Below are 20859 nucleotides of genomic sequence, written 5' to 3'. Positions count from 1 at the left end.
CGCTTCTTCCTGCTTTTATTGATGGGCCTCTTGTTGGGCTGAAGAACAAAACCAGAGCAGGGCTGACAGCCTGGTGCTGGGGCTCACCGGGCTGGTGCTGGATTTACCTTGCCTGTGCCCCGGTGCCGGAGCAGCCCTGTCCCCGTCCCACGGATGCTGTTTTCCAGGTAAAGGGCTTCAGTGCCAGGCGTTTTTGGGGTGCCGGTGAGGACATTGATACAAAACACAATCAGCTGGCATTCGGGCTTAAGGTACAGTTGTGCTGTAGCTTGGTTGGCTTAACGAGCCTGATGGCTGAGAGCGAGAGCACTTCTGGTGAAGCAGAAACCATCCTGAGCTTCCCCAGAAAACCGCAGCCTCGGCTGGAGCTGCGGCTGGGGTCAGAGCTCCCCAACGCCGCCTGTCTGCCCCACGCAGCGCCGTACTTCTGTCAGTACACCAAATACTAACCCAAAATGAGGGCTGTTGGGTGCAAACGGGGTACGGAGAGCCCTGGGTACCCCGGGACCTGAATTCATGGGCAGGAGATCCCGCGGGCTGCCCAGCAGGAGGAGGCTGGCAGCAGATGTGGCCCCGCAGGGCACGGCGCGCATTTCTCGGCGTGCCAACGAGAAGCGGGGCGGGCACACCTCGTAAACACATGACAAATGCATTTTCAGGAAAATAAACAGGGTGGTTTCGCTATGACCTTGCCGATCCCCCAGTATCAGGCGGAGGGGTTTTTTCCTTCTTCTGGCTCACCGTTTCCCAGCAAGTGAGTAACGTGCCCCGAGCCTGCTTTTAAATGAGGAAATTCGGAATCGCTGCCACGCAGGGCTCAGCGCTCAGCCTTTGCCTGGTGCAGGGCCGTGCGGGGAGTTTCTCCTTTCCGGCATTTTAATTCAATTTGCATATTTCAAGTCTCATTTATCTGGAAATGAGCTGGAAGCGTACCGGCGATAACGCTGGTGGTTCAGGTTCCATTTCATCACTTTTTAAGTGCTGCGTTGCATAAATGCATACCACCCAGGGGAGGTTTCGGATGAAATGCTAAACTTTACGGGTAAAATCTGAATATTATGCCGTCTACATCAGATATATGTTATTGCTTTCATGAGCAGCCACATGCTGATTTATGGCAACGTGCTATTTATTTATCAACATTTACATTGTGGATTTCTAAATTATTCTAATAACACAAAGCCAACAAGTTGGTCATGATGTTTTTCCTTTAAAGTCTTCCTTTGAACGCGTATATAAATCAACTCCCCTTTGATGTGAAATTGGAGATTTCATAACCGTGTGTTTACTTTTTGGTTTAAAAAATAAGCTGAAGGGAAAACAAAAAACAAAAACCAAATAGTACTTTGTATCTCATTAAAAATAGTTTCTAGCACATTAAAAACTATATTGTTTTAGGAAACAAGAACTAGAAAGAGTTGCAAAAGCATTTGATTTTTTTAATGACTGTCTGTTGACTGCAACCATTCCACTTTTCTTCAGGCACTGAAATAGGTCTGAAAACCTCCTCCCGTAGTATTGATTTAATGTGAAATTAGGCTGCTTTTTTTCTTTCAACATTGAATTTAAATGCACCTTCCTGATGTCTGCTGTGCGAGTGCTTGAAGAGGAAAACTGATAGGAAATTATGGAGCAGCAAGGGCAGCTGCAGGCCGGTTTGGCGATCCTTCTTGTATGGGAGGTGACGTCAGGAAAGCACAGCCAAAAGGTTGGGTTGCTCCTCCGATAAATTAAAGAACTTTCACTCTTTTGGCTTGCAAACTTTTAAAGAAAACAACAAAAGAAATACCCCGGCCCTACAAAATCAACAGGCTTCCCAACTCTGCTTTGGTGAAAAGCAGAACGGTGGCAACGAGGTGCCGGGCTGCAGAGCCCTTATTTCGGCAGCCTGTTTGAATGAGGACCGGTCCGGGACAAGGCGCATCAACGCCAGGAAGAGAGGTATTTAAAAACATTTCTCCCAGCTCCTCCAGCGCAGGTGACACGATTCCTCTGACTGCTTTAAATCAGTAGCACATCTGTGCCGCAGCCATTCGCTCAGCCCGACCAGAGGTCCGGACAAAAGCATTACGCACTCGCCGCCGGACCTGGTAGTCGTTTGCATGCATGAGTAATTTCCCTCCTGCGTGTAAATGATTTCCGCCTTGATTCCCATCGCCGTCCCGTCCCGGGGCAGGTAGGTGTCAGCTTTTCCTCCCCAGCTCCCGGGGCCGCCGGCCCGCCATTCCCAGGAGAGGTGCTGCTAACACGAGGGGAGCTACCCCGAGATTTAATTGTGCCTCCAGAACTGAAGTGATTTACCAGGGCAATTAAACCGAGGAGGATTAAGCCCGGCTGCATTTGCGTAGAAATCAAAGGCGAAAGTTGCCCTTGTACCACAAATCCCTTTGTTCTAAGGATTTCCAAGCGCAGTGGAAGAGCGAGGGATGTAATATTTGCGTCAGAAGGGTGGGTCACCGGGAACAGAGTTTATAAACATTTTTACACGCTGGAGATCTGCAACGAGATTCCCCCATCAAAGTGCGGGGTGGGACCCCGCTCTCCGTAGGTATTCCAGGCTGGAGCCCCACAGCATCTTAGCAGCTCTTTTATCTTGCAATTGCCCTCAGCTCCTGCAAATGACTCAAACTTTTTTAGGCAGCCTGTTTGAATAAGGACTCTTGGCCTCAGGGAACCTCAGCTGGTACACATTGACTTCAAAGGGTTTGCATCAGCAGCAGATACATCCTCCTGTCTTTATGCTGTCTGTAAGGCACCAGGAACACCTCTGATGCTGTGCTCCAAGGGGGAATAGGAACAGGAATGACAACGGGACTATTGCAGGAACTGGCTTTGGGCTGGAAAGGCCAAGAGCTGTATGTGTAGCTCTCTGATGAACCTTCCTGGAAAAGGAAGAGAATTATTTCTTCCCTAAAGAGCCAGAAAGGTAGGATTTACCACACTGATGCACGAGGACGATCTCCCATGTCAGAGCTTTTGGTAGGATGGCTGAGAGGGGCTGTACCGGCTCACCATGAGGTTGTGGGAGGTGTCACACACTTGGTGGCAATGCCACCACCTTGTCACCGTGCTCCTGCTCGGTGGGCACGTCCTCGCCGCAGAGCCAGGTGCTGGGGCAAGCACTCGGCCCGTCCCTGCAGCCGGAGGGGCCAACCACATCCCGAAAATGCCCCTGCCGAGGACGTGGACTGAGAGGGCGCGGCGTCAGGAGCGAGGAGGGGAACTGTGAGCCGAGTTCCTGAGCAGTAATCAAGGAAATTCCCACACGCACGCAGGGTTGGAAAGCTGGAGAGAAACTGTGACTCCCTCTACCAGAGAATACATGAAAAATTAATCAAAGAATGATTCAATTTCTGGGAGGCTTAATTTGGTTCAGATGACTTCTGCAGTTACTTCAGAGCATGCGAAACAGGAAGGCTCCCCCCACCGTGATGTCTTTTTCTCACACAATTGTCCAGATGGTTTTAGACTTCTATTACTTGATGAGAAGATCAGGTGTGCCGCCGTGTGTGCTTGGTTACTGCAAATTTCAGCTTGGGCTTCATTTCACTCCCAGAATTTGCACCCTTTTCATCAGCTCTACGTGTTGATCGCAGTGGTCGGAGCCCCAGGACAACTCCCAGTTCTGCCCCTTGCTTCTTTTGCACGGGCCAGGTGGGCATCCACCCCTCCACGCAGCCTCTTTGGCACGCCCCAGCTCCCGTCTGTACGGCGAGGTTATCAGGGCCTCTTTCCTTTGCAAAAGACACGGAGATAATTATTAATTATGAAAATCACAGCGCACGGGCACGTGTTGCTGATCCGCGCTGCTGGAATTGCCGAGCCGAGTTCTGCCGCCGCGCACGAGCTCTCTGAAGCACACAGCCTGCCCTCCCCAAAGAAGCAACACTTCTGTTTGCTTAATGGCAAAGCAGTTGGTATTTTCTCAGTGCTAGCACGCAATCTGTTTGTTTTACCCTTCGCTGTCAGATCGATTCAACGAAGGAATCGTTACCGGGGTTTGCACATGACATCACGCATTGATCTGTGCGGAGAGGGAGCAGCACGCCTCCTCCCCGCGGGTGCTGCAGGCAAATGGCAAAGCAGCTCGGAGGAAACATCACCGCTCCAGAGCATCCTGACGTGCAAGGAAGCTGGGGAAAAAAAAATCCAGACCCCTACCAGCAGGGAGCACGTTGGCATTGCCATGAAAACCATCAGCGCGCCTCCTTCCATGCCGAGATGGGGTTGGTTTTTTTAAGTGTGTTGTGTTATTAAGGAAATCCTGCTCAGGTGCCCGCATCATTCAGGTGGTAAATGCTGGTGGGAGGTACGAAGCACGGGGGTGTTCTCCCAGGGCACAGACCTGGCACTGTGGGTGTCTCGGCTGGGTTTGGCAATGACAGACTTCCCAGCCGTGCTGTAATACCGCCCGTCTGTGTTTATAAAAGGGTGCTGATTAAAAGTCTGGAAAAGTGAGCAAGATGAAGGCTGCTGGAAGAGATGAAGGGGACAGATTTCTGGTTAAAGATCAGATATGAGGGTACAAAGGTCTTTTATCTGGCCTCATCTCTGCTGCGGATGGCTTGTGTGACCTTGCGGGGGCCGCTTAATTGCTTTGTGCCTCCGTGAAAGGCAAGAGCTACCCTTTGTACTTTATTAAGCCAGTTTGTGAGGTAAGGGCGTTTTTTTCAAATGTTTGCCCACCACTTGGCATTATTTGTCTGAAAGGGGCGATTGTTTGTGCAGAAACCCAACTGATGTAACTTGACTTGAAAGTTGTTTGTGTGACCATCTGATGATGGTGTTTTTCTTGTAAAGATAAAGGCCTCGATCCAGAGAAGTCTTTCGGCACGTGCTTCACCGTCGGTCTGTGGGGGTGTTCACATGCTGCTGGCGGGTGCTTGTGACCCACGAAAACACGTCACTTCGAGGGACGATCGGGGCAGAGCTCGCCTCATCCCAGAGGCTTCCTCCCGCTCCGTTCGCACTCCTTTTGCCACTCGTTTTCTGAGTTTTCTCATCACTAAGGTTTCTCAGCTGTCTGCCTCTGAGCCTCGTCAGCTCGAGGGGGACAAGAAGGTGGCTTCACAGCTCCTTTTGCTCTGGTCTTGTCACGGGGCAGAGCTTGGTGCTGGTACGCGGGGCATTGAGGCCGGGATTGGGTTAGTCACGGCAGCTGCAAGGCCCAGGCCTGGCTTGTGTGTGAGGGGGAGATCTGGGGAGGCAGCGGGCATTAAAAGGAGCTTTTCTGTTTAAAAGGAGATTAAAGAAGTGTGTGATGAGCACGGACAGCACCACGGCTCCGTGTTGTCCCCCAGCTCGACTTCCTGCTGCCCGCAGCAGCCCGGCCTGCTGCGGCTGTGGAGCCCCAGTGCGGGGCCTGGGGCAGGACTCTCTGGCGCCTTCCCCCAGTGCTTCCAGCACGGTTCAAACCCCTTTATCATTATTACTGAGGTGAACATGTGGCCGAAACCCAAGCACCCCGTCTGGTTGGTGCTGAGCAGTGGCTGCAGCACCCCTGGGCAGGGGGCTGTGGGCCCAGCGTGGCGCTCTGGTGGGCAGTTTAGCGTGGGGGAGCACAGCTCGGGAGCCAAGGAGCCCCTTCAGAGAGCAGTGGGCGAGGCGAGGAGGAATCCTGTAGGTGCTGGCATTCCTCAGCATCGCCCCGAGGCGCTGTGGCTCTGCTTTTATGGGGCGACGCTCCTCGGGGTGCCGGGGAGCCGTGGGTGCTGCACCCAGAGCCCTGCGGCCGGGGCTGCCCCGCAGCACACCAGGGAGCCTCGTGACGTCGCTCCAAGCACCACTGATAATATTTAATCAAAGCAGCCCGAGCAGGGAAATAATTGGAGACGAAGGATTGCCCTTCTGTTTTGGGAGCCCTGGCCGTGTGGCAGGCACCGAGGTCGCCCAAAGGCAGCGCGGGCGCTTCCCCAAGGGGTGATTCCTCGCTGCGATCGCTGCCACGCACACCAAAACGCGCTGTGCTGCTGGTCTGAGGCTAAAAGGGCAGCTGCAGCTTGCTGTAAAGTGCTTGTATTTTGGCTTCACATAATGAAAGTAACGAGCAAATCTCGGAATTCGGGTTTTGCCTATACCCTAACGAGAAAGAAAGAATTTATTAAAGTCCTGCCTTGAGACTGCAGGCTGACATCACCGATGTAAGGTTATTGCTAGTTTAGACTCCTTCGCTGAAAGATTCCCTGCTGTAAAGGTGCGTTTTCCTACATTGCTGCGTTTTGCCCTCTGCTGCGTGGGGAAAAAAAAACAGCGATCGCAGTGAAAATGTGAAAAATCGTGGTCTCGACGATCCATCCGAATACTCGCCTTGAAAATCCTCAGCCTCTGTCGTGAAGAGGATTTTTGAAAAAAGCATAACCGGAGAAGAGAGGGCTGCCTACTTTGACTTATTTAAATATGCACAGAGCTTCCTCCATTTTAATCTTCCTTATAAAAAGATGGCTGTGTTACTAAAGCTGGCAGCCCCTCAGAAACCAGCATCATTTTTTTGTCAGCCGGTTCAGCTGAGCAAGGCTAATGTGGAGTGGGGACCCCCTTCAGCCAACTAAGCAACCAGGACGATTCATAATTCATAAGTGCTCGAAGCCATCGCGCTGAATACATTTGGATTAGTTCTTGTTTCTTCGTGCAATCCCTGATTTCATTATTCTCTCCTGCTAGCAAATACACCCACGTTCAGCCCTCTGCAAAGATGCTGTGCCAAGGCTGGCTTTGTCTGGGATTAGCGACTGCCGGGCTTTTGGGGATCTCTGGGCTTGGTGAATGCTGATTTTTTTTTTTACTGCCTGGGAAACCGGGGTGTCCTTGTGCTTGTGGAGCTCTCCTCTCTTGCCGGCGATTTCTGCATAAGGATCTGTGGACTGTGGTGTGGAGTTTTCCAAAATGCCTGAAGCAAACTATTTGTTATCTGTATCTTGGGGTTATATTAAGGTGGGTTAAATCCGGAAGGATCACAAATGCCTGTTTTTTGTGCTGTATTTCTAGGCTAGAACCCCTAAGAGGAGAACATGCACGTTAGCTGGTTATTTTTGTGTACTGTATGGCATGAGATAAACGTGTGCACGGTGCATGCAGCATACATGTATGTGAATTATTTCTTCCCTTTGGGAATTCACTTTCGTGGGATAAAATGATACTGCAATGAAAATGTGTGATTAGAAAATTAAGAGGATCGTGTCTTGTATATCTGGGTGAACAAATGCTTAAATCCTGTGTTTTACTGCAATGATCCAAGCAGATCTTCAGATTTATGGCATATTTGCTCCTCTGTTGTGTTTTGAGCATATGCAGCTGTATTTTGCTTGCATGTTGCAAAATGGAGCAAACTTATATAATGAAACTGAGAACAAAAGAAGGTTGCAGGATGTGGAGATAAAAACCGATACAGGACTTCGATCTTTCAGGGAGATTACCTGAAACATCTTCTCATTTACGGCAGTGAAAATTAATATCTGCCTTTGCTGGAAATGCATTTTGCAGTGTAGTATGCTGAAAAGAAATATCTAGTCATGGTTGTTCTGAGAAGGACCTAAATCGAACCATATGTCACTGATTCTGTTCCAAATATCTCCACAATTTTGTTTTTAACAAAAAATTGTTTGTGTGTTGCTTGTAATAGAGTTAAAGCTGTATTAATTCAGACCAGTGCTCAGAAAAATGCCATCTTTGTGTGTGTGCTTCTCCCCTGCCAGTTCAAGAGAATGCTGAACCGCGAGCTGACACACCTCTCCGAGATGAGCCGCTCCGGCAACCAGGTGTCTGAGTACATTTCCAACACTTTCCTGGGTAAGGCGTTGCATCCCGAGCTTTCAGATGACTCAAAGATAACAATTAATGGCAGCCTAATACCCACCAGTCTATACTTGTGCCCAATTTCTGAGTGGTGCTTTGAGGCAGAGCGTTATTAAAACGTTTTGATTTCTCACTTTCAAGATGGATATGGGGAGGAAAGCAGTGTAATGTTTGAATAATGTTATCCACAGAGGAATTCCCTTTCCAAATCGAAAGATTTTTCTGTTCGGGCTGAATTAAGCTATTGTCAGCTGCATTGTGCAATATTTGATTTTTGTGTTGACCTTATGTAAAGGACAAAGTCACACAAGCCCAACTGCATACTCTCCTCTTTGCTCCTTCTGCCTCATAAAACTGCATTTTCCCCCTGCAGAGTCAGGGGTTCTGACAAGCAAGTCCAGCCCAGATATTTTTATTATTACTCTGTGTTTATTTGCTCATTTTGCACGGGAAGTCAAAAATATTTGTAAAAAAAAAATCAGTTTGCATGTCATTAGTTCTGTTGGAGCTCATGACTACCGACAGGAATTTAAGTGGTTTGGGGATTGCATCCTCTGTGCTTACAAAATACATCTTTTACAAAAAATACAGTTTGCTGTGATTTCAAACAGCTCTAGAATTTGTGATTGTTTGCTTATAAAAAGAGCCCTCATCCATATCTGTCTGAGCCCAATAGCTTGAGACGCTGAGTGTGTGTGGTGTGCTGGAGCTCACGGGGGACTCATGCCCTGCGGCTGAGATGGCCCAGAATGCATTCACTGTATGACACACAATTATTTCCATTAAGGGATTTTAAAGTGATTTCAGTAGCCAGTTGCAACTGGAACTACCGCGTGCATTTAGGACACATCACATCATTAATAATCCATGTAAAAGTCTGGAGTTGCTTTGTGGGAATCCACTGGTCTTCTCTTATCACTCAGCTTAATCATGACATCCAGAGCATGAATTAATACAGGGAAGAAAAGCAAGGCTGCCTCGCTGCCAGCCAGCAGGCCACTTCTGCAGCTGGAGAGCCTGGAGCCTGCACAGCTTACTGGGGATCACAGCCACCCTGGCATTTTCAGGGAGTTTGTTGTGCATCAGCACTTCAGTAGGCGCACATCTCTAGAGGAGGACGCGCTGCAGCAGAACTACCCGGTGTATTCTTGCTGCTGGGCGTGCAAGTAACACACAGCACTCGTGACAGCGTGCAGGGAATGCAGTACCAGGAAACCCCACCTACACCCAGGTTAGGGTAGCCTGCATCTCCGCAGGGGCTAAGGAGCTGGAGCTGCTGCTGATGTGGCTGTATTATTCCCTGTGCTCAGGCTAGGTCGGGGAACTGCATTTCCCTTCATGTCTTGTTTATTCCTGTCCTGCTTATTCTCACATGCTCCATGGTGGTGACGTATTCGCAGTGTAAGGGCCACTCGGGGCTGGGTTAACGCCGAGTGGTGCAGGCTCTCCACATTGGGCCAGCTCCCACCTCGATTGCTTGTGTTAGAAAGGAATGAATAAAGCTTTTAAAAGGACCTTAAAGCTCCTTTGGGAAGTCGTGCTGTAGCTTTTTTATGAATTTGCTTTTTTCATGAAACTTGGCTTAAAATTTTAATGAATGCCCAAAATAACAAGAGTCTAAAACCGAGGAAATTGAACCAAAAAGAAGGAATATGTGGATAGAACAGAACAGACATATCATGTATCTCCAAACAGCGTTTGTAAGATGGGGGTAGCTTATAAATAACAAAAACCAGATCGAATAACTTCATTTGGTCTGTTGCCTTTATTAAACGAGCTGAAGAAGACCCCAATAAAGCAATGTCCTCTGCCCGTGGGGCCAGTCCTGCTGTCGCCATTTGGTCAGTAAGAGTAAGGACAGCAACCTTCGGTCTGAATCGAGGCCAAAGATTAAAAATGGTGGGTTTATCCTTGGCCCCATAATATAAATGGGAATGAGCACAGTAGCCTTTTATCAACTGCCCTTTTCTACAACAGCAAGGGGTATTGAGGTGCCGTGGTTCCCAGCACTGCTGCAGGGACATCCCCTTGGCCACGCGGCTTGCTCAGAAGCTTGAAGCAGTCCCCAGCCCCCTGCAAGCCTGCAGGCAGCAGCGTTAACCAAGCAGTGCCCTGCCAGCAGCAGCAGTCCTGGTGCTCTCAGCCCCCACCTTCAGCATTTTGACTTCCAGCGACTGCGGGCGTTGTAGAAAGGTCTCGTGTGCCTGCTGTCCCCGAGTCGTGGATGGGGAGGCTGCCCCGAGCAGTGCGATGGGGATCACAGATGAGATCTGCAGAGGCAGTAACATCTCAGTGAAAGGACGAGTCAGAGTGGGCAGGAGCCTCTGGAGAATAATGCTTAAGGCACAGGAATCCACATGTGCCCTCTGCTAGGCACTGAAAGCAACGAACGTGATCTGTTAGCCAACTCGGAGGCATGATGAAAACACCAATTAAAGGTTTAAGATTAATTACCATATTTTCGTAAGTGCTACTTCGTGCTGTACGTTGAATAGCAATATGCACTGTGTAGCTATATTGTCTTCCTCTGAGGATTTTGCCTATTTTGTGTTCCTCAGCTTCTCCACTGCACTACTCCTCAGGCTGTTAGATACTCTGAAAGGATCTTTTCCCAGAATTCACCAAGTTTGGGAAGCTCACGGTTTAATGAATTAGATATTTCTGTTCAAGAATCTCCATTTTACACTGCCTTAGCATTAGTCATTGCTAAGGAGATTATATATAGGAAAGTCCTTCTGTTGTTCAGCAAAGGCACACAAGGGAAACACCCATTGATGTCAGCTTGACTGTTGCAGTGAATAATGGCTTCCTTCTTAATTGCAGCGTTGCAGACACACTGGTAGTTCTTATTTCGGAGATTTTTAATTAAGCTAAGGCAAAAGTAACTAATGCTTGGATGCCTAGTCCCTCCGGAGGTCCTCAGTTCTGCAAAGGTGCAAAGAGATTACAGTAGGCTATTTTAAAAGTTCATGAAAAAATGGCTGGTATCAAAGTCCCGAGCCACTGTATCTCCATTTTAGTGCAGCAAATGGAGCAGTTGTGAAGGCAGCAACTCGCAGATGTGGATAGATTTATCTATCAAACACATCTCCACAGCCAAGTTTGTGCCCCACTGCGAACCTTAGAGATAATATTGCTATTATCTCTGAGCATACTTGACAGTAGGGATGTACCCTGCACTTTGTATGTTATTCTACACATTTTAGTAAAAAAAAAAAAAAACAAATTGTAGAGGGCAAACCTTTAATAAATAAGTGCCACCGATTTATTATTGGGCTGTTATTTTAGGAGCAGGGGGTATGGACCCTAATATGCATCACTTGGGTAATACTTAGTCATATTTAATGATCGAGGGTAAGGGTTGACTTTAAGGGGTGTGATGGGTGCTCACACTCTGTTTCTGCAAATGATGTTGATTCATTTCACCTTTATTTGTTACAGACAAGCAGAATGATGTGGAGATTCCTTCTCCCACACAGAAAGACAGAGAGAAGAAGAAAAAACAGCAGCTCATGACACAGATCAGTGGTGTGAAAAAATTAATGCATAGTTCAAGCTTAAATAATACCAGCATTTCACGATTTGGTGTGAAAACAGAAAAGGAAGACCATCTGGCCAAGGTATGACAGATCCTTACGGTTCTGGGAGAGTCAGTGTGATCTCAAAGCAGGGGATGGGTGGGCTGGATTGACTGCCCCTAGGTAAAATTGGAATCAGTATCCCCTAAGTGATACGGCCACTGCAGATGTTGTAATTTATGGGACCAGACCCTAATGGCATATTCCCAGGTTGACAAATTCTTTGAAAATGTCACTAAAATAATCAGAAACTGTGATGAAGTCTGAGTAATTATCAAACACGGGAACATAAAACAACGCTATGTGCAACAAACTGGCTACGAGGCCTTTGTCTCCATCAGGTGACTTGCTTCTTGCTACCTGGGAACAAACATCACAAATAATTCCCCTGGTGCAGAGAAATGTGGTCTCCTTGTACAAGTGCTTTGACATCAGCACTTCACAGTTACTCTCTGTTCGTGTACTTTAATAATTACGTGTGCTCATGCACTTATTTGATTACCACAATTAGGGTTGAATTCTCTGCTTAAACTTTTGGAACATGCAAAAGCCTCGGTGAAAGTGATAAATGCAGAAATGTCTTGAGAAATATTTTAATTGTTCTCTTTTTGTCTTTTCAAAAGGAACTGGAAGATCTGAATAAATGGGGTCTCAACATATTTAATGTTGCCAGGTACTCCCACAACAGGCCGCTCACCTGCATTATGTATGCTATATTCCAGGTTCGTGGTTTCCTGATCACATTTGCTATTCTTTCACAACTCTATTTTAGTTTCTAATTGCTTTCTGCTATGTTGCCTTCCACGATATGGCATCCTTATTTGATACATACATCTGTACTTATTTATTATACAGGAGCGAGACCTACTAAAAACATTCAAGATCTCATCGGACACTTTTGTAACGTACATGATGACTCTAGAAGACCACTACCATTCGGATGTAGCTTACCACAACAGCCTACATGCTGCTGATGTTGCCCAGTCCACCCATGTTCTTCTCTCCACCCCTGCTCTGGATGTGAGTGACCTAGTTTGAGCTCAGTGGTCTGTGTTGGGCGATGGTCATGTTTTAACATGGGGTGTTTTGAATGGTGGATTAAAAGCAGCACACTGCTTATATGAACACAGAAGAACCTTAAACTGAGTCAATCACTGATAGCACTCAGACTTGGAAAAAAAAAATTGCAGTGGGCTGCCTGTTCTTCTGAGTGCTCAGTTTCCTACCAGGGAAGAAATCATAAAGCAATTTCAGCAGCAGCTTTATTTGTAATCTCTGTTTCATCTTAAAGGGCACATGCTGCATGTATACCTTTCTTCTGAGTAAATGCCTTATCCTATGAAAAGTAATTCAGAAAGCACAAACAACTTGTTTCTCCACATCAGCATCCCAAACTGTTGAGCAAGAAAACATAGGGACTTTTCTGACAGATTTCTTTTTTCCTTCCTAGGCTGTCTTCACTGATTTGGAAATCCTTGCTGCAATTTTTGCAGCTGCAATTCATGATGTGGATCACCCTGGTGTCTCCAATCAGTTTCTTATTAATACAAGTGAGTTTTATTTCAAGTACAATTATAACTTCATCTGCAAACTTGGAGTGCATTTTCCGTTACAGCGAGGTCACAAATTATGATTTTCAGACTGTGTTGCTTTCTCAATGTATTGTGCAGTAAACTAGTCCTACATTTTGAAATGAGCAGTAATTAAAATTAAATTCCTATCAAAACAAGGGAAGCTTTTGTAATGCAATTTGCAAAGTGGCCTTGAATATTGTGATTATTGCTTGATAAGGCATAATAAATCTTCCCATCCTGAGTGCAAATTTAATCGTTAATATAAGGTTAATAATGCTGTTGCTATTGACAACAATAAAGCCTAAATATTGTGGTTCATATTGTATTCTGCAACAGGCTAAGCATGTATTTTGATTCCAAAATATGTGTATTGTTCTTTTTTGGAAAGTGCATTTGCAGGATTCATGCTTTCTGTTGTCAGTGGTTCTGAAGCCTGTAACTAAGTCAACCAAATACTATTTTGTTCATTAGACCCAAGCAAAGGGCTGTTTATGGTATTTACATACGTGCTTAGATTAGAAAACTGCGTACTCTTGGCACATGTGAAACAAAAAAAAAGAAAACTTTCCCGATTTATTGCATTTGGATAAACATTTCAGTGCCCAGCGTAAGCGTTTGCTGTTTGAAGTCACGCACTCCTCATCCTGGAGTCACATATTTATGTTGCTCTGCTAGATTCTGAACTCGCCCTGATGTACAACGACGAATCCGTCTTGGAGAACCACCATCTTGCTGTGGGTTTCAAACTGCTTCAAGAAGAGCACTGTGACATCTTCCAGAACCTGACCAAGAAACAGCGTCAGACTCTGAGGAAGATGGTGATTGACATGGTATGACCTCTGCTCACACTGCTACTCTTAAATAAAATATTGGCTTCTTTGTATGGCTGCCCTTGCTGAGATCATTTTCTCTTTCATAAAGGTATTGGCAACAGATATGTCCAAGCACATGAGTCTGTTGGCTGATCTGAAGACCATGGTGGAAACCAAGAAAGTGACCAGTTCAGGAGTCCTCCTTCTGGATAACTACACAGATAGAATACAGGTAGGTCAGAGGAGGCTCCCTAGGGATTTCGTGTATTTTGTTCAGTACTGAAGAAACCATGTTCCTGGTTTTGCTGTGGCTTCTCACTAGGCTATATATAGTAAAGTTGCTGACCTAGATTTTCAGCAGTCACGCAAGAACTGTAGATATATTTTCTTCTGTTCTGCACCACAGAGACCAACAAGGTGGTACAAGGTGGTCTCCTGTCTTTTAGGTAGAAAGGTTTACATTTTTAATGCTTAGAGCATGCAACTGCAAGCATACTTGTTCCTCTGAGGTTAATCTGTAAGGCTCAGTTTTTGAGGGCTCTTGGAATTTCTTTCCCACTTTCCTCCATTTCTTTATCGTAACAAAGAAGTATAGCCGGATGGTTATAGCATTGCAAGATTGCAAGAATTTAATTTGTAACTCCATACCTAAAGCAACTCTTAAACTGGGTTAAAATCGATGATGTACGCTCTGTATAGTCTAATCCTTGATTTACAGAAATGACAAAGCAGTACTGGTAGGGGGTTACGTGGTTAACATGTAGGACGAGGTACGTCCTGATCCTCTCTCTGCTTTGATGGCCGGCTTCTTAAGGACAGTCTCATAGGAAAACTGCCCTTATATTTTGTTTAAGACTGCTGCTGTTAAAACAGGTCACTCCATTGCTTTCTAAATCCTTGTAGCCACAGTTAGTCAGGCACATTTTTGTGTGTGTGGAGGGGATATTACTCATTTAATAAAGAAGGAGCGTTTAACCATATGAGAGCATGAAAATAAAGTTTGAATGGTGGGAAGCACCTGCATTCAAAAACAAACCTATATGATGTAATTAACATCGCCGGCACTGCACCCTCTGTAAGGACTGGGTTGTCTAAAAATCATATAGCAGAGTTTGCTTTTGGAGCAGACCACAGCAGCTGGTCGCATATACGGAGATATTACGATGTTAATATTTTTATGGAATGTTGCATAATCAAAGAGTCTTGTGGTTAAATGTTCTGAATTAAGCAAGCAGATACAGCTTGAAGCCGTCCTCTTTTTCCATTTGATTTTACGAGTTTTCTGATTAATATAATTGCAGGTTCTCCGAAATATGGTACATTGTGCAGACTTGAGTAATCCCACAAAGTCTCTGGAGTTGTACCGGCAGTGGACAGACAGAATCATGGAGGAGTTCTTCCAGCAGGGAGACAAAGAACGAGAAAGAGGAATGGAAATCAGTCCAATGTGTGACAAACATACAGCGTCAGTGGAAAAATCACAGGTAATTGGCCTTGAGCTGCATTTTTGTATTGCCTAAGCTTGTATTTTTAAAGCAGAGGCAAAAATTCATCTGCTTTCTCTAATACAATTAGGCAAACAGCCAGCTGTTCAGAGGGTTGGTTCTGATTGACCCTGACACGCAGCTGTGCCTGAAGCTCATATAGACTCACCAGGCTGTTCAGCCTCCTTTATGTACTCCTTGGCGTCTCCTCATTTCTAAGTGCATGCTTATCTGGCCTTGTTTGTGTCCCAGTTTCCAGAGTGAGCTGGTTTCCTTTTGTTCCCCGGGCTGGAAGAGTGTGATTCTGATCTCCCCAGGTCTCTTCTGTCTTCACACCCTACAGCCTCCTTCTTAGCTCTTAATTAGCACCTCCTCCTAAACCTCCCGATATTGTACCCCACATTAGAAATTTATAGCAATGCCAGTCCCACTGAATGGCAGCGAAAGGAGCGTCCCCAAGCTGAGCTCCATTTCAGGACACGGAAAAAGTCTGAATGTTGGTTGTTTTTCAGCTTGTACAGAACAGTTTTGCACTTCTTGATGAGGCCAGTGGCATTAGAGGCCTGATGGAGTCTCTGCGTTGTGAAGTCAAAGAATAGGTGTTTAAGTCACTACAAATCTTAAAAAGAATTTGGATGTTTCTTTCTTTCTTTTTTCTTTTTTTTTGAGATTACCTGGCACATTCCTAGTTCTGATTCATAGATTAAGTGATATAAAGGTCAAATTTCTTCTGACCTGTAGCCCAGGCCATAAAATTTCACCTGGCTGGTCTCTAATGAAGCCGGTAATTTATGTTTGCCTAAACTTATTCCTGTCTTCATATAATGGTGTCTTGGTTGTTGTTTTTAAATGACTTGAGCAAGCCATCATCGAGGTTTTTCAGCTTGAATAAGTAACAAAATTGACGATAATTATTTCCAAATGTCCTCTTGGGCTAAGCCAAGTGGTTTCAAAATTATTCACTCAACCGCATGGTGATTTTGTTGGAAAAATCTGTCTTATTTGTTAACCTAACAAGAAGTGAATCCTTTGGCCAGGCTTGGCCAGAAAATGCCCATGTGCTCCACATGTAAGCTCCAATTATTTTTTTCGTTTCGCATATGCACTTCATAGAGGTTTCAAAATGGCATTTTTGCTATGCAAAAAGAGCAGGGATTGCACGAAATGGCTGCCATCAAAATACCAACTGATGGCGGGGGGGGGGGAGGGAAGTGGCATTTCCATCCTGGAGCGAAACAAAGAACCGACGGGCAGACAGTGTGCGAGTATTGCAGAGCTCTGGATGTTCCCTCTTTACATCAAAATATTTTAAGATCAGCCTTCGGCCATCTGGCCAGCTATTCTGTGATATGGGATGTTTGTTTAAAGGAACAATGGCTTTGCTGCAAAGCACCCAGTTTGTAGCTGTGGGTCCTGCAGCCCTTGAGCGTTTTGGGTGGCGGCGAAGCCACCGGCTAACCGTACAGAATTATTTTTATTTTTTTTTCACTTTAAAAGTGCTCCGGAACATGTGCTGCAGGAAATTTTCATCACCTTTTTGTTTAAGCTGCCTCAACAGTACGTTACAATTGAATGTTAATGGTTCTATTGACATCCTGTTGTGTCTGAAGGAGGCATGTGTGATTTCCAAAGCAAACATCTGCACGTTGAGTCTGGCCCCTTTGAGAGCCATTTTCCTGCTGCACAGAAATGTTGTCCAGCGGAGCGAGGAGAGAAGTGACACGCGCTGCCAAGACGGAAGAATTTCAATCCTCTTTATGGCCATTCAGTTTTCTCCATCCTGGACGTACGTCCTCTTAGTCAGACAATTGAAAAATGATTTAGCTCAGAACTTACGCGCCAGCGGGCGGATGGACTGACGGACCCGGCCGCAAGCCTCACTCTTTCCAGCGCTGGCACGTCACTCCAAGCAGCAGTGGTCTGTCCACGGCAGTGAAGGAGGACTTCTTGTCAGGGTTAGTTACCCTGCTTTCCGCACTTTTTCCAAAATAAAGCGGCAGGAAGGGAAATCTCTACAAGGTCCGCAGAGGTGGCTGCGTTGGCAGCGCAGAGGAAACACGCTGAAGTGCTTAAAGATGCAGCACCACAGAAATGTTCAGGACAGATACGAACTGCACGCTGTAGTAAAATACATCTAAAAGTCAAACTGGAGTCCATAAAAGCAGTGACATTCAGCATCGGGGCCGGTGCTCACCCTGAGAACACTGCCATTTTCACAACTGCCAGCCAAACGGAGCCCCTGGGGTGTGACTGCACGGTGCCATAAATACACCAACCCTGCCCGCAGTCAGCACGGGGCCCTGTGGGAGATAACAGCACGTTTCCCCAATTCGCAGGACAGGGACAACAACTGTCTAAAATGTCTCCGTGCACTGGCAGTTGGTAGGTGTTGTTTCTGCAGGACCTCAGTGATGTTCTGCCTTCAGAGCAGGAACTCGCCCTGCCTCCTGCACGGCAGCGGTTGATTCAGTGGTCAGGAAAAGACACCTACAAGGACATTCGAAATCATTCATGCAGCCAGGGATGGGAGTGGCAGCTTATCACTGAGTGTCCAGGTGGCTCCTGCTTTTCTTTAACCTTCCATGCAAGGCTTGGTTTTGGACAAGAGGTCAACCTGGCCTCAAACTTGGGGGTGCAGCTTTGGTAGGAGGTGATCAGACTGTTCTGGGACAGGGAGCTTGCTCCCAGGCAGCTATTTTCCTTGCAAAAATTGTGTATTATGGTCATCTTAACTCTTTTGACACTCATTTACTTCCCTTCCCTTAACTGTGCGTGTTCTTGTGTTCCTCAGGTTGGGTTCATCGACTACATCGTCCACCCGCTTTGGGAGACGTGGGCTGACCTGGTGCAGCCCGACGCCCAGGACATCCTGGACACACTGGAGGACAACAGGAACTGGTACCAGAGCATGATACCTCAGAGCCCCTCTCCTCCGCTGGAGGAGCGGAGCAGGGACTGCCAGGGCCTGATGGAGAAGTTCCAGTTTGAACTGACCCTCGAGGAGGAGGATTCGGACGGACCCGAGAAGGAAGGAGAGGGCATCGGCTACTTCAGCAATACAAAGACACTCTGCGTGGACGAGCCGGGGGAAAAAGAGTCACAGAGGGAGGCGAACATAGAAATTGTGACAGAAGACACGTCTCCTGTTGACACATAATGTCCTGTACCTGTGTAAGTGGATTTTAAACACTTAATGAGCATGCGAGCAGTCTCAAGGGACTCGCCTGCAGCCTGGGTCTTAGGCCTGTGTCTAACATTGGCTAAAAGTTCTCCCCAGCTACTTGAGATTGGAGTCAGGGTTGGAGATCGTGTAGTGAATGATTGCTCAGGAAATTGCCAGATGATTTACATTGTGGTTTAAGCCTTGTCAGCTAAAAGCATCGTGTTGTCCTGGAGCTGGCTTGAATCGTAACTGAACAGTAAATGACACACAACTGAGAGATTTTATACTGTTAGTTTTGGAATTTATACCAGTTAGACTGATAGAAACTACTGATTAATAACTCTACGTATAAAACCTGTCCACCTGACCACCTGTCTGCAGACCTGTGTGCCTTCTTTGTAAACACTTTCATGTCTTTTCAAGAGTCTATTAAATACACGGAGTTTAGTATAAAGAGCAACACAAAGTGTTTCAAAATTGATGGATACTTTTTTGATTCTTCCTGTTACAAGAAGCAGTCTTCCTTTTTTCATGGGCAATACCTGTCACTTTATTGCAGTTAACCACTTTTACAGACTAAATAGAAAGGACACCCTCTGGTTTGCATTGCTGCACCTTTAGTAGCCTCCTTACTACTCCAGACGACCCATTTAGAGCCACTTCATGCCATCGTGCGCCCTCTCCGTTGGCTTGCTAGGAATAACAGTATTTTTTCCTCGACTGGGTTTTACTTTCCGTGTGCACAGGACAAAGGGTAGTTTGTTTTCATGGCACCGTGCAGTACCTATATCAGTAAGCGTAATAAGGCAGTGTGTGACGCGCTCCCCTCGGCAGCTCCTTGGCTCAGTGGAAGTTGCACGCTCAGATGTTTGTGTTTCTCTCGCCTGTTGTTCACGTTTCCTAGGTTTAGGTCCACCGTCCTCCTCCCGCACTGCCTTGAGCTCTAACACCTCCATTACTGTTTATAACAGTGTATTTATTACGTAATGTATATACTGTAATGTTTTGTAAGTTATTAATTTATATGAATTAACATTGCCTGTCGGCGGCGATGTTAATTGTGTAGAAAACTCGGAATAAGAGTTGCCTTTTTTTCTTGTAACCTTTTGTATTGCATAAAATACAAGAACCTGAACATAGCTGAAGAGACATACGCAACCCAGGAAGGGCATTCGGGTGGCAGCCGCCCGCGGGCTTCGTCCTCGCAGCGAGCGGGGCCCCAGGGGAGGGGATTTGGAGGGGCTGTGGGCGCCGAGAGGCTGGAAGGGGAAGAGGAAAAGGACCCCCCCCCGCCAGTGGGCCGGCTTTTCAATGTCACGTTCCAATTTCTGAACAACCCAATGTGAATTTCTATGACAAAAATGTGAACTGATGTAATAATTGTGCTGTGAAACTTCTTCTGACAAAGCTTGTTAGGCATCGTGAGCGGTGTCAATCTCAGTTTGTAAAATATGTTTCAAGCTTTTGGTCCAACTTGTGACTAACTAGTTAATGAAAATAGCACAGTTGTGCATGATCAATGGGTTTGTATGTCTGTTGAACACTGCATTGTTCCAGGTGGTTATTTTATTGTTTTCAAAAGTTTCACACAATGTATGTTATAGTATTATATATTGTGTTCAGATGCATTCTTAAGAGATTTTTATATGAAGTGAATAAATGAAAGCATGACCCTGCCCTTCGGCTCTCCTCGGCGTTGTGTTTTGCTGTGTGAGCAGGTCACTTTGGGGAGTACCCAAGGTACCTACGGTGGCTTTAGGCACGACAGGAACCCGGCTGGCACGTGGTTAGCGAGCAGCTCGGGGAGTAAGGGAAAAACCACCCCTCCTGTGGCCGAAATCCAGCTTCCTGTGCTTGGCTTATGAATGGGGACACAGCCCCGGGGGCACGGCGCGGCTCTGCGGCCCCACGGGCAGCTCTCCGGGCGCTGCTCCTGAGCCTCAGCAGGGCCGCGGCGCTGGCGACAGGAAGGCGCAGCAGACAGGAAGGCGATGGCCGCGGCCGGCGGCGCACCAGAGCCCGTGGGCTGCTTTCATGTCCTGGCCTAACCCAAAACAACCGACTTTCCAGTAAAAACGCATCCTGCCAGCGTGCGGGAGGGACAGCCCGGGCAGCGCCGCGCTCCGGCCGTGACGCACGGCCGGGCTGGGCCCCCGGGGCCGCCCTCGCTGCGGGCGCTGCACGAGGTGCCCGCGGCGCTCGGGGCCGATCCTGCGTCGGCGCGGCGAGGTGCTCCGGCTGCCGGCGCGGCGTGGGCTCCCCCGGGCTCTCCCCAGACTTCCTGGCTCCGAAACGAAGCCACTTGAAAGCGCAGATCCCCGATGCCGCGTCTTCCTTCCCACACAGCACTTAATGGCAGCAGCAATTAACAACCAGTCTCCATCAAAGCCTCCCGGGCCCAGCTGTAAGCGGGCTTCGATGGCAGCTGACCTCCAGGTTGGCGAGAGGCGCGAAAGC

General features: G+C 47.1%; 1 protein-coding gene across 6 annotated transcripts in view; it reads left to right on the top strand.

Moving 5' to 3' along the window:
- PDE4B (phosphodiesterase 4B) overlaps positions 1 to 20079 on the top strand; it is a gene marked incomplete at its 5' end in the record, with an annotated part of 153636 nt that extends 133557 nt beyond the window's left edge. For 5 of the 6 annotated variants that reach the window (XM_084291193.1, XM_084291192.1, XM_084291194.1 and 2 more), the window contains 9 exons: positions 7692 to 7785; positions 11233 to 11411; positions 11993 to 12091; positions 12225 to 12389; positions 12820 to 12919; positions 13619 to 13773; positions 13865 to 13987; positions 15057 to 15239; positions 18031 to 20079. In XM_084291193.1, the coding sequence (XP_084147319.1) occupies positions 7692 to 7785; positions 11233 to 11411; positions 11993 to 12091; positions 12225 to 12389; positions 12820 to 12919; positions 13619 to 13773; positions 13865 to 13987; positions 15057 to 15239; positions 18031 to 18396 (1464 nt within the window). In that variant the 3' untranslated portion in view covers positions 18397 to 20079. Of the gene's footprint in view, positions 1 to 1629; positions 6931 to 7691; positions 7786 to 11232; positions 11412 to 11992; positions 12092 to 12224; positions 12390 to 12819; positions 12920 to 13618; positions 13774 to 13864; positions 13988 to 15056; positions 15240 to 18030 lie in introns of those variants that run through there. The other variant, XM_084291197.1, reaches the window with a different exon arrangement.
- Between the last annotated feature and the right edge of the window lie 780 nt (positions 20080 to 20859).

Source organism: Netta rufina, assembly GCF_964035555.1.
Source record: "Netta rufina genome assembly, chromosome: 8".
NCBI lineage: Eukaryota > Metazoa > Chordata > Aves > Anseriformes > Anatidae > Netta > Netta rufina.
This window is presented reverse-complemented; position numbering and strand designations above follow the sequence as displayed.